The sequence below is a fragment of the Priapulus caudatus genome, unplaced genomic scaffold (assembly GCF_000485595.1).
Source record: "Priapulus caudatus unplaced genomic scaffold, Priapulus_caudatus-5.0.1 Scaffold1769, whole genome shotgun sequence".
Lineage (NCBI taxonomy): Eukaryota > Metazoa > Priapulida > Priapulimorpha > Priapulimorphida > Priapulidae > Priapulus > Priapulus caudatus.
The window spans coordinates 39,572-51,301 of NW_014578830.1; the positions used below are offsets into that span (position 1 = coordinate 39,572).

The 11,730-nt window shown below is 44.7% G+C and overlaps 1 protein-coding gene across 1 annotated transcript; it reads left to right on the forward strand.

The window, feature by feature from the left end:
• Nucleotides 1–2,125: 2,125 nt before the first annotated feature.
• On the forward strand, nt 2,126–11,322 carry LOC106817561 (lanosterol synthase-like). The gene is made up of 8 exons (XM_014822235.1): nt 2,126–3,414; nt 4,219–4,394; nt 5,584–5,726; nt 6,594–6,676; nt 7,614–7,761; nt 8,916–9,016; nt 9,702–9,963; nt 10,303–11,322. The coding sequence occupies exons 1-8, from the start codon at nt 3,026–3,028 to the stop codon at nt 11,242–11,244; spliced, it is 2,244 nt and encodes a 747-aa protein (XP_014677721.1). The 5' UTR covers nt 2,126–3,025; the 3' UTR covers nt 11,245–11,322.
• The last annotated feature ends 408 nt before the right edge of the window (nt 11,323–11,730 follow it).

Consider the following 11,730-nt stretch of genomic DNA (forward strand, 5'->3'; position numbering starts at 1 on the left):
GCGGGACCAAGGACATGTATAATATATATATTATATAATTAATATTGTTATATATGTATATATATTATAGTATAATAACATAATATATAATATTGTCTACTTCTAAACCTAGCAGACCGTTTCTTGGAGCTATGGTACTTGGTAAAAAGTGTATTGTTGCTCATGATGTAAAATTGCAATGTAGCTAACAAATTAGTACACCATAACATTGAATATTTTGGGTGGTGCGTGTGATAACTCACTGTAGACTGGCTCTCCCATCGTCGACCTCCACGCAGGAGGGGGCTAGATTGGCTGAGGGGCAACCCAGGCTACTGATGATTCGTTCCGCAGACGCAACGGAGCATTCCACATCTACGGGGGCGTTGTAGCAACCATTGCCTACGCACTACAAGTCCCTAGTGTCTTAACGAGTTTCAAAAACTGATTCAGCTGCGACACTCGCGACTTTAGCTATAGGCTTTTGGCGGAGTAATATCGCGTACTTGAGTTAAGATTTCGATGGATTCCCGTCACGACTTCGCGATTTTTGCTTGGTTTCATCGCGACTCATCCTCGATCGCCGTGCCTGATGCGCGGCTCCTTACTGTGTCACGTTCTAAGTTGTGTCATGAGTACCACCTATATTTATAGAGCCGTATCGCGCACCTATGTACAGTGTTTATAATCTGTTCTTCTTTGATTAAACGCGTTTGTCGTAATGATCGATGCATAAAGTAATTCATCTCCGTTGTCGATTCTATGTCTTCCTCTTTCGTACACAACCACCGTGATGGTTCAATCAAGGAGTTGGTGGTAAACTCCCCCCGCGGAGTTTGTGAGACTGCCCCCGCCGCGGAGTTTGTGGTAACTCCCCCGCGGAGTTTGTGGTAACTCCCCCCGCGGAGTTTGTGGAGACTCCCCCGCGGACGTTGTGGTAACTCCGCCCCGCGCGTTTGTGGTAACTCCCCGCGGAGTTTGTGGTAACCCCCCCCGGGTTTGTGGAGACTCCCCTCCCGAAGTTTGCTGAGACTCCCCGCGGAGTGGCGTGAGACTCCCCTGCGGAGTTGTTTGGAACTTCCCTGCGGAGTTGTTTGGAACTCCCCCTGCGAGTTGTTGGACTTCCCCCGGGAGTTGATGGGTCCTTTCCCGTGCGGCTAGTTCGGGTATCCCCCGTTTGGGTTGATACTGTCATTGACACTGGCGGCGCTTCTCCAACCCGGCAAGGATTCACACTCAGCCTACAACCTAGGATTCCCGGCAAGCCAGGCAAGGCCACGACTGCCAGCGTATATAAGGACCGCATGGGATCGACTCGGGGTGCTTCATTCTACCATACGGCCAGGAGAACCGACCGTGTAAGGATCCAACCCTTACAAATAAAACCAATGTGCGTAACCCTAACCCTAACCCTAATTCTAACCCTAATTCTAACCCTAACCCTAACCCTAACCATAACCCTAATCTATTATATTGATATAATATTATATTTATATTGATGTAAATGACATTGGGTTTATTGGGATAATGTTCTCTATCCTTGAACCGACATGTGCTATATTTACCTTAGACGAATAATTCTGTCCCAGATAACGTTTTATCTATCATCTAATCTTTCATCTATCGATTCATATATATATATAGAATAGCCTAGTAGTAGTAAGTAGTATTACTACCGTAGTAGTACTACTACTAGTAGTACTAGTATATTGACGTTATTCACACAGCCTGGTTGGCTATAGCAATATGCTATATTAATTATTAAATATAGTAATTAGTATTATATGTAGGCCTATGCATGCTATATGCTATACCTATATGCTATATTTGCCTATATGCCTTATAAATATATATATATAACATAATCTTTCATGTTTCATCATTTTCATCATGTTCAATCATCAAAGGTTTGTTTTCATACGATGGTAACATAAGAAAATATTATATTGGTAGATAGGCTCCGACTAGCTAGCACGTGACTCGTGACGTCACGTAAAAATTCACGTAAAAATTATTTTTCGTGTATTTCTCGTTCCCTTAGCTCCATACATGTATCTATATACATATCCATATTTATATAATCTCTTAAGTATGGATCAAAGTTTTTTTTCATGCTAATTTGAATAATAGAATAAGTCGCGTTTTCTTATTTTTCATTTGAAATGTTGTGGGGCACAGACCGGCAGATTCAGCTTTACAGAGTGGTTGGAAGATGGCGCTCTGGCGTCACTGTCATAGGCCAATGCCCTATCCAGATTATATTATAGAGATCAGTGATTTTTTGCTTGTGGCGGTGTTTACTTGTGTAATTAGTAAATTACCTCCCTTAGCTTAATCACTCAATGTGGCCCTTTGCTATCTCTACTTAGTACTTCAGTCGTAATAAATTAGTAACCGTAGTTACCAAAATAAGCATGTTTGTAGTACAAGTGCCTTCGCTGATACGACTTCGCTATCTCGGCGCGTTTGTTTACTGTTGCCTGACGGCTGGCGTGTTGTGATCAGCTGTTGTGGTACGCCTTCACGTGACAGCTGAATTACCGGTATCCTGCTGGTTCTTACCGGTATGGGAAGGATTTAGCGCAGGCCGTGGCAAGTTGCGGCACTTATAATATTACCTAGGGCATACTCTCTGCAAACAGTGCAATGCACGTAACTTATGATTTGCACCAAGGTCTGACGGCAGCATTGAACTCACATATAGACATGTCTGCAGGATACATCTAGTCTGACTAGTTTTGAATGAATCATGAATGTGCCATATATAACCTAGCAGATTGCCACATACTGGTGAGTGTTTGTTGAGGATGTCCCAGAGGGCTCCTGTCCACTAACTAAAGGACTAGGAGACGTCAAACGGTAAAAGAAGAAGAAGAAGAAGAAGAAGAAGAAGAAGGAGAAGAATACAAAAAAGGGGCGAAGGAGGAGTAGAAGAAGAAGAAGCAGCAGAGGATCAGCTTGAAGAAGGTAACAAACAAAGAAGAAGAATCATAATAAAGAAGAAACAGAAGAAAGGAACTGCAACAAACAACTTCAAATCGAAAACATGCATCGCTACGAGAACACGATGCGCCGAAACCGCGGTATCCCGCGCGTGACCCCCCCGGCGACCGACCTCTCGCGCTGGCGCCTCACGTGCGTCGACGGCCGCCAGACGTGGCGTTACCACGACGACGACAACAAACCCGACCGCGCGCAGACTCCGCTCGAACGCCACTCGCTAGGCGTCGCCACCGACAGCGACCGGACTCCGGCGACGACCGCCGCTGATGCCGCGCGCCGAGCCGCGGAGTTCTACTGCTCGATTCAAGCGGAGGACGGCCACTGGGCGGGGGATTACGGAGGTCCGCTGTTTCTCCTGCCAGTTCTCATCATCGTCTGCCATTTTACGGGCGCGGCATGCATCGCCGAGCCACAGAGGAAGGAGATCCTACGGTATAAGCCAAATCGGAAAGTCCCCGCCGCCATATTGAGATCAGATAAGAGGGGGTATAAACAGACCTTTTATAACATGGGTAGGATAGGACTATTCTAGGTTTTTGATCTATAATTCTCTTCACTAACATCGTACTTCAATTCACAGGTGCGTTTCTGTTTACATTTAAACATTTACAAATATGATTGTGGTCGTTTGGGATGTTTTGCAAAAACTAAAAATGCACGAGTGTTTACATTAATCATGTACTTTTCTAAGCGTGCCTCGGCCATTTTATACCCCCTATTTCTGTGACCTACGTAGCACAGCTGGACTTTCCGATCTCACTTAAATATTTGTGGTGATTAGAATCGTTTGGAATTTCGTCATCGATCATCGATTGCATCCAACCGATCGATGATCGAAGATAATCGGGTGAATGTTATTGATCGCGGCTACCAGATATTGAATACCATCCTATATCATATAATACAGTATTTTTTATAATACAATTTTTTTTGATAATCGATTATTTATTTTCATAATCGTGCGCTTAGTCCAGTGGTTCTTAACCTTTTTGGCCATTTCAGACAGTCTGAATTGGTCAGTACCGTGACCCCGAAACAAACATTTTCAAAAAACCAGCCCGATTTATCTAGAATTTAAATGGATTTGTTTCATTTATGACACCTTCATGACCCCCGGAAAAACCCCAAACGACCTCCATGGGGTCACGACCCCCAGGTTAAGAACCGCTGGCTTAGTTGATTGCCGCAGACGACTGACTTTCGATTATAATCGATCATCGGGACGTCACTATATAGGTATTTGCGCTCGGTGCAGTGTCCCGACGGCGGATGGGGGCTGCACGTCGCCGGGCCACCCACCGTGTTCGGATGCACGATGAACTACATCGCGATGCGTCTGCTCGGGGTTGCCGCGGGCGACCCGGACCTCGTCCGCGCCCGTGAGCTCCGCCACACGCTAGGTGGCGCTACAGGTACTTGTAGGGCGTGACGGTATTTATTTAGTTGAGGTGTAGAGTCCTGATTTTTAGCTCACCTTGACATCGTCAAGTTGAGCTATTGCCATGGGTCGTCGTCCGTCGTATGTCCGTCCGTCCGTCCATCTGTCCGTCCGTCCGTCAACATTTGGTTTCGGTCAACGATAACTCAGGAACCGTTTGACCCACATGTTTGAAATTGGGTATAGTTGTTACTGCTATGCTCCCATATGGAACGTCCTATTTTGAAGCATGCCAGTTGACGTACTTTCGAGCCACGGCAATTTTTTGGCAAAAATGGGAATTGCCATTAGTCAGTTCAGGTTCAACGGATTTTGTTCATTTTTGGTATGTGAATGAATAAGAGCTAGGGGTTATGCAAATTAGGTAGGGTTTGGCAATTATATAGCATATTATATAAACACAAACAGTCTGTGGTGTCACACTCGTCTGGTTCGTTTTACAAGATTTCATTGACAATATCGTTAATGCAAAATTGGCATTTCCTCTCCACTCTACCGATAAAACGTCTATATTAGAGTAAAGATTTACAAAACATGTCGGAACGCAGCATAACCTATTTATTTCAAGCGCCATCGCTACAAAGCGGGTATAGTGCCATCTACGGTCAGAAATTGTGATTCATTTTGGTTTATAAATTATTATTGCGATATACAGATGGCAATCGTTTCTATAATGTATGTCGATGGTTGCTCAATTAAAACTGACTTCTTCTTACTTACTCATTTGTGTCCTTTTTTGTGGTGAGCTACAGTGTCATTGACACTTTCATTTCGCGTGGGAAATCTTTTGTGACGAGATATTTGAGATTGATATAATTGATCTATCAATATATTGATAAACTCCTGATATAATTATCAAGTTACGCTGGAATTTCCCGTATATCTTTCGAAAGGATTGTTTTGAAGAGTTGTCTTGTATTTCGTTTTCTTCATGTGTTGGCTTGCGCGTGGATCTTCCGTTCATTAATTCGTTATTCAACTTCATTTATATAATCCGTATACATATACTACTATTTAACATTACATTGAATTGAATCTGTAACATACATGTATCAGTTTTTGGTTTATATATATATATAGTGTGTACTGTGTATGCGTATGTATATATATTGACATGTGTTATGTGTTTTGTACATTATTGTGTATGTTTTTCGCACGTATAGCTATTCCGTCGTGGGGAAAGTTCTGGCTGTGTCTGCTAAACGTGTATCACTGGGAAGGGATGCACTCTCTGCTGCCAGAGATGTGGCTTGCACCGACATGGCTGCCCGTACATCCGTCGAAACTATGGTGCCATTGCAGACAGGTGGGGGTTGTCGTGAGCAGGAGCTATCGCGAACACGTGAACACTCCCATTTAATATATGTATATAGTAGATAGTATAGTATATATAGTAGAGTCTGAGTGTAGTGTATAGTAGATAGTACTATATAGTAGATAGTAGTATATAGTAGATAGTAGTATATATACGTAGCCTATAATATAAGGATAGTAGTGATATAGTAGAAGTATATATAGTAGATAGTAGTATAAGTAGATAATAATATAAGTAGATAGTAGTATATATAGTAGTATATATTAGTAGTAGTGTATAGTAGATAGTAGATATAGTAGATAGTAGTGTAGCAGTATATAGCTAGATAGTAGTGTATAGTATATAGTAGTGTATAGTAGTAGTAGTATATAGTATATAGTAGTATATAAGATAGTAGTGTATAGTAGAGAGTAGTATATAGTAGATAGTAGTGTATAGTATATAGTATATAGTATATAGTAGTATATAAGATAGTAGTGTATAGTAGATAGTAGTATATACGTAGTATATAGTAGTATATAATAGAGTGTAGTATATATTAGATAGTAGTGTATAGTAGATAGTAGTATATAGTAATATAGTAGATGTAGTATATAGTAGATTGTAGCGTATAGTAGATAATAGTGTATAGTAGATAGAAGTATATAGTTTATAGTAGTAGTATAGTAGATAGTAGTATATAGTATATAGTAGTATATAATAGTGTATATAGAATAGTATATATAGTATATAGTATATAGTAGTATATAGTATGTATAGGTTAGTAAGATAGAGTATATAGTAGATGTAGCGTATAGCAGAGATAAATGAAACTGCACTGTTCATGCATGTTTTGCGTGTTCTGCGTATTATATGCAGGTCTACCTTCCGATGGCCTACTGTTATGGGGCGCGCATACAGCATCCAGAGACGGAGCTCATCCGAGCACTTAGAAAGGAACTGTACACGAACCGTACGAAAGTAAGTGCTCTATGCTCCATGCCTCCATATGTCATTTGTATATATATCTACATATATATGGTGTGTGTGGCGGGTGCGTGCGTGCGTGCGGCGTGCGTGCGTGCATTCGGGCGGCGTGCGTGCGTGCGTGCGTGCGTGGCGGGCGGCGCGCGTGCGCGTGCGTGCGTGCGTGCGTCGCATGGCGGGCGTGCGTGCGTGCGTGCGGGCGGCGTGCGTGCGTGCGTGCGTGCGGGCCGTGCGTGCGTGCGGCGGCGTGCGGGCGTGCGTGCGTGCGAGCGTGCGGCGTGCGTGCGTGCGTGCGTGGTGCGTGCGTGCGTGCGTGTTGTATAATCACTAGGATATATACAGAAGCCTGTCGAGAGGCATACACCGTCTCGAAAGCTTAATCGCTCTTTGAAATATACGACACATTCTATATTTCGATTGTATCTATAAAGCGTTACAGTGGGTATTGCGTAATGCACCACTTGTTTATAGATGGTAATCCCATGAGTAATTGCATAATCGTATTACGTGCATTAGTGTAATTCGTAACGATTGGGTGACTGCAGTACGTCCCTGTGGCATTCTCTCAGCAGAATTGAGAAGCATTTCTTAGCAGAGTTAAAATGCCGCTGGGTGTTATCGTATAAGTTTTAACTCGATGCACTTACCTCAGAAAGCGAAGTAGATTTCTATCGATCCCGAGGTTAGTTAGAAGTGTCTGTCGCACGATTAAATGAAACATTCATTGAAACATGCTTGATGATTGATAATTGATGATTGATCAAACATTCGATTGATTGTTTCGATCGGTTGATTCGATTGATTGATTGATTTATGATTAAACATGATCGATGATTAATGATTGATTGAAACATTTATTTATTTATTTATTGATTGATTGATTTGTCGCAGCATGTAGGAATAAATGACGAGTTATATTTGCGATGCAGGCATCGACTGGCCGAGTCAGAGAAACAACTGCGCGCCTAGTGACCTCTACACTCCGCACACCCGTCTGCTGGATTGCAGCTATGTTCTCATCGACATGTATGAGGCATACCACAACACCACGATACGAAAGGTGAGGCGTCAGGCCCGTAGGGGGAGGGGGGTGCGACGGGTGCGCCCGCACCCCCCACAGGCTGCGGCGGTCCACTTTTTTGTGGACAAAGTGAATTGATAATTTTTTTTTTTTAAATAGTGATATTGAGATTGTTGTATCCCCCGCGACAAAGTTGGCGGGGATACTATGGTTTCATGTCTCCCCAGCCGCCGCCGCCGCCGCAGACAATTTCCCTTTCGCTCTATAACTCGACCCCTAATTGACCTAGCGCTACCAAACTTGGTATACTGACACATCTTGGGGAGAAGGTGCGCAGCATACCAAAACCAGGTCACTGCGACCTTTATTTGACCTTTAACTTGACCTTGATCATATTTCCCTTCCGCTCTCTAACTCGGGCCCCTAATTGACCTAGCGCTACCAAACTTGGTATACTTATACATCTTGGGGAGAATGTGTGTCACGTACCAAAACCCCTAAGGCAACCAATTTTAACATACTTGCACATCTCAGGCAGATGACTTCAAAGATATTTCATTCATACTAGATCACGGGGTATACATGTAGTTGGCGACAACTGCCCTTTCTAGTTAATCTCTAAAACTGTAAAATACATGTTACATAAAGTATAGTCTGTTTGCCAAAAAATCCATTTTGAAGTTCAAAAATGTGAGAAATGCCCACGTTTTGAGGTTCGCTTTTGGCTGCCTGTTTTCATATCATACTGCCTTCGTAATGCGCGAAATGCAGTCTCAGACAACCTATTTCAAAATTTTCTGGTGGGGCATATTACCCTCGTTAGGTCCGTATACTCGTTGGATCACACCCTCCCGTACAAAAACCCTGCCTACAGTCCTGTGCGTCTCACATTGAGAATCATGTCTCGTCTGAAAGGGCGACTTCGAGAGAAAAAGGATAAACGGCGCGACTGGAGGGTATTGGAGAGTGCGATGTTGTAGACTTCGCCGTGAATTTTTTTTCGTCTGTTTAGAGCGCACAAATTTGTAGTTGATAGTTTTGTCAGGGTAATCAGTGAAAAGTCTGCAAATAGGCAGGACCAATTTTTCTACATTTGTGTTTCGGTTTATTTGAGAAATGATCGTTTTGAAACTTTACTATGCTTGGGTCAGTCGCGATGAATCATTCAACTATTTCGTTTTCTCTGTCACTAGATGGCGCTGTCAGAGCTCTACCAGCATATTTGTGCTGAAGACCAGTACACGAATTACATCAGTATTGGACCGATATCAAAAGTCTTGAACATGCTTGTCAGGTGAGGCTTGCACGTGCGCCCATGACTCGTCGCGCTGTGAACAAACATTTACGGTTTGATCGAATAATTCATGCAACGAAGCAGGGTAATTGAGGGTCGTATACAGTGATGATCGACTGTCAAGTGACCATGGCGTGCACGGGTACTTGAATCGTTTCAATAATAAAACGACGGTAGATAAACACGAATTGTATGTACTACCGGCTTTTACTTTTAAGTCTCAATGTTTATATACTCTTTTTTGCCTACTAGGCCACAATTAAAAAAATCTTTGTGTGCCCTCACCTGACCCAGGCTGAAAAGTTTGGGTAGGTAGGTAGGCTTCTTTTTTTGAGGTTTTTTTTTTACAAATTTAGCGTGGTGTCTACATGCTCGGGTGTGCTTGTGTGGAGATACCTTTCATGTTGAATGTTTGTTTTGCTTGGTACATATAATGTATTGCCTACAGATTTGTATAATGTACAGTGATACAATTTGTAAAAAAAAACAAAAAGTGGGAAAGATCAATAAATTTTTTTTGGCTCTTTTTTGGCAGGTCGGTCGGGTGAGGGCAAACAAACAATATTTTTATTATGGCCTTATTGGTAATAGTCCCCCCCGTAAATGCTGTCCAGCGTGTTTTCCACGTGCGTAACCTCGCGTAACCACAACGATCGCCAAATGCGGTTCGTTCCCTCGCCGCCAGGTGGAGCGTGGACGGCGCGGACTCGGCGGCGTTCCGTCGTCACGTGTCTCGCGTTGACGACTACCTGTGGATGGGAGTCGACGGCATGAAGATGACGGGAACTAACGGCTCGCAGCTGTGGGACACGGCGTTTGCAGCTAGCGCCCTCTGTGAGGCGGACACGGCGTTTGCAGCTAGCGCCCTCTGTGAGGCGGGCGCGGCGGAGGCGCCGTCGCTGCGGCCGTCGCTGCGGCGCGCTCGCTCCTTCATCGAACGCATGCAGGTGCGAATTAATTATTAATTAATTATTATAATATTATAAGTAATGATAAAATGTATACTGATAAAAATAATAATTAAAGTTATATAAAAAGTAATAATAATCAAAGTTTAACATGATATTTAAAAAAAACATTTCGATCTAATTTGCAGTTTTTCCAAATTTATTTACAATTGCTCCGTTAACATCGACTTCTACCATATAATGAATTTTACCCATTTTTTACATTATTTAATTAATCAACTAAGTACATTTTTTTACGTAATCGAGACGTTATGTAATTAACTAATTACCATCTAATTGAGACGATCACGATGTTAACGAACTCTCCGCCGTGCGCAGGTGCGAGACGCTCTCCCGGATGGCGAAAAGTATTACCGACATCCGCCACTAGGTGGCTTCCCGTTCAGCACGCGTGACTGCGGCTGGATCGTGTCGGACTGCACGGCCGAGGCCCTCCGCGCGCTCCTCGAACTTCGCGAGCATTGCCGCGGCGACGACCTCGCTCCCGTCGTCGACGACGACCGCCTCCGCGCCGCCGCCGACTCGCTGCTGTCGTTCGCGAACCCCGGCGGTGGTGTCGCCACCTACGAGACGACGCGCGGCAGTGGCGCCCTCGAGTGGCTGAACCCGTCGGAGGTTTTCGGCGACATTATGATCGATCACCCGCACGTCGAGTGCACGTCGGCGGCCGCGACGGCGCTCTCTTGTTTCCGGCGCGCCTTCCCTGCGCACCGCCCCGCCGACGTCGACGCGTTCATCCAGGGGGCGCTGGGGTACGTGCGCGGGCGGCAGCGCGCGGACGGATCCTGGGAGGGAGCCTGGGCTGTCTGCTTCACGTACGCGACCTGGTTTGCTCTGGAGGCGCTCACAAGCGCAGGCCGTTGCCATGACGACGCCGCGGTCGCCGCGGGATGCGAGTTCCTCGTCTCGCGGCAGCGCGCGGACGGAGGCTGGGGCGAGGCGTTCGAAAGCTGCGAGCAGCGGCGATACGTCGCCGCCGCCCGCCCCCAGGTGGCGCAAACGTGCTGGGCGCTGCTCGGGCTCATGGCGGCGCGGTGGCCGGACGCGCGCGCGATCGAACGTGGCGTGGGATTCCTCGTCCGCTCCCAGCTTCCGTCGGGGGACTGGCCGGCGGACGACGTTGTTGGTGTGTTTAATCGGTCGTGCGGGATCAACTACGCGAGTTATCGCAACGTGTTCCCGATCTGGACCCTCGGACGCTTCTGCCGACTCTACCCCGACCACGCCTTCGCGAGAGATGTAGGTGGAGGCGGTGACTGAGGCCTAAAAAAAAAGACGTTTGTTTCCGCTAACCCGACCGAGTCCATTTTAAACTGCCGTGTCGAAACTTTTTATTGTGATCAACAACAAAAAAAGAATTTAATTTTTTTTTTAATAAAAAAAATCTCAACGTGATATCGATTGGTGAATGCATTGATTTGACTTTGAAGTCATTATATGGGCTGTTATAAGTATAAAACAAGTATTGTTAGAATACAAAAAAAATTGATAAAAAAAAGTTGCCTGCCTACCGTGTCCAATTTTTTTCAGCTCGTTAGCGGAAACAAACATCTTTTTTTCTTAAGCCTGATCCAAGAAGATGAACTATGGATGAAGAATCCGCTAGACCTGTGACTGATCGATGAATATATGTAGCTGCCGGCTCTACCCCGGCCACGAGCTAGTGTGGGATGTAGGTGGAGGTGACTGATCAACGAAGATGTCACTAGATCTGTGACTGATCGATGAATATATGTAGCTGCCGGC

What these genes read in the sequence shown, in the direction of transcription:
- LOC106817561 (XM_014822235.1), top strand. Translation starts at nt 3,026, where the DNA reads ATGCATCGCTACGAGAACACGATGCGCCGAAACCGCGGTATCCCGCGC. An exon ending in CACGCTAGGTGGCGCTACAG is followed by an intron (nt 4,395 to 5,583) that starts GTACTTGTAGGG and finishes TCGCACGTATAG; the next exon opens with CTATTCCGTCGTGGGGAAAG. An exon ending in CGAGCACTTAGAAAGGAACT is followed by an intron (nt 6,677 to 7,613) that starts GTACACGAACCG and finishes ATAAATGACGAG; the next exon opens with TTATATTTGCGATGCAGGCA.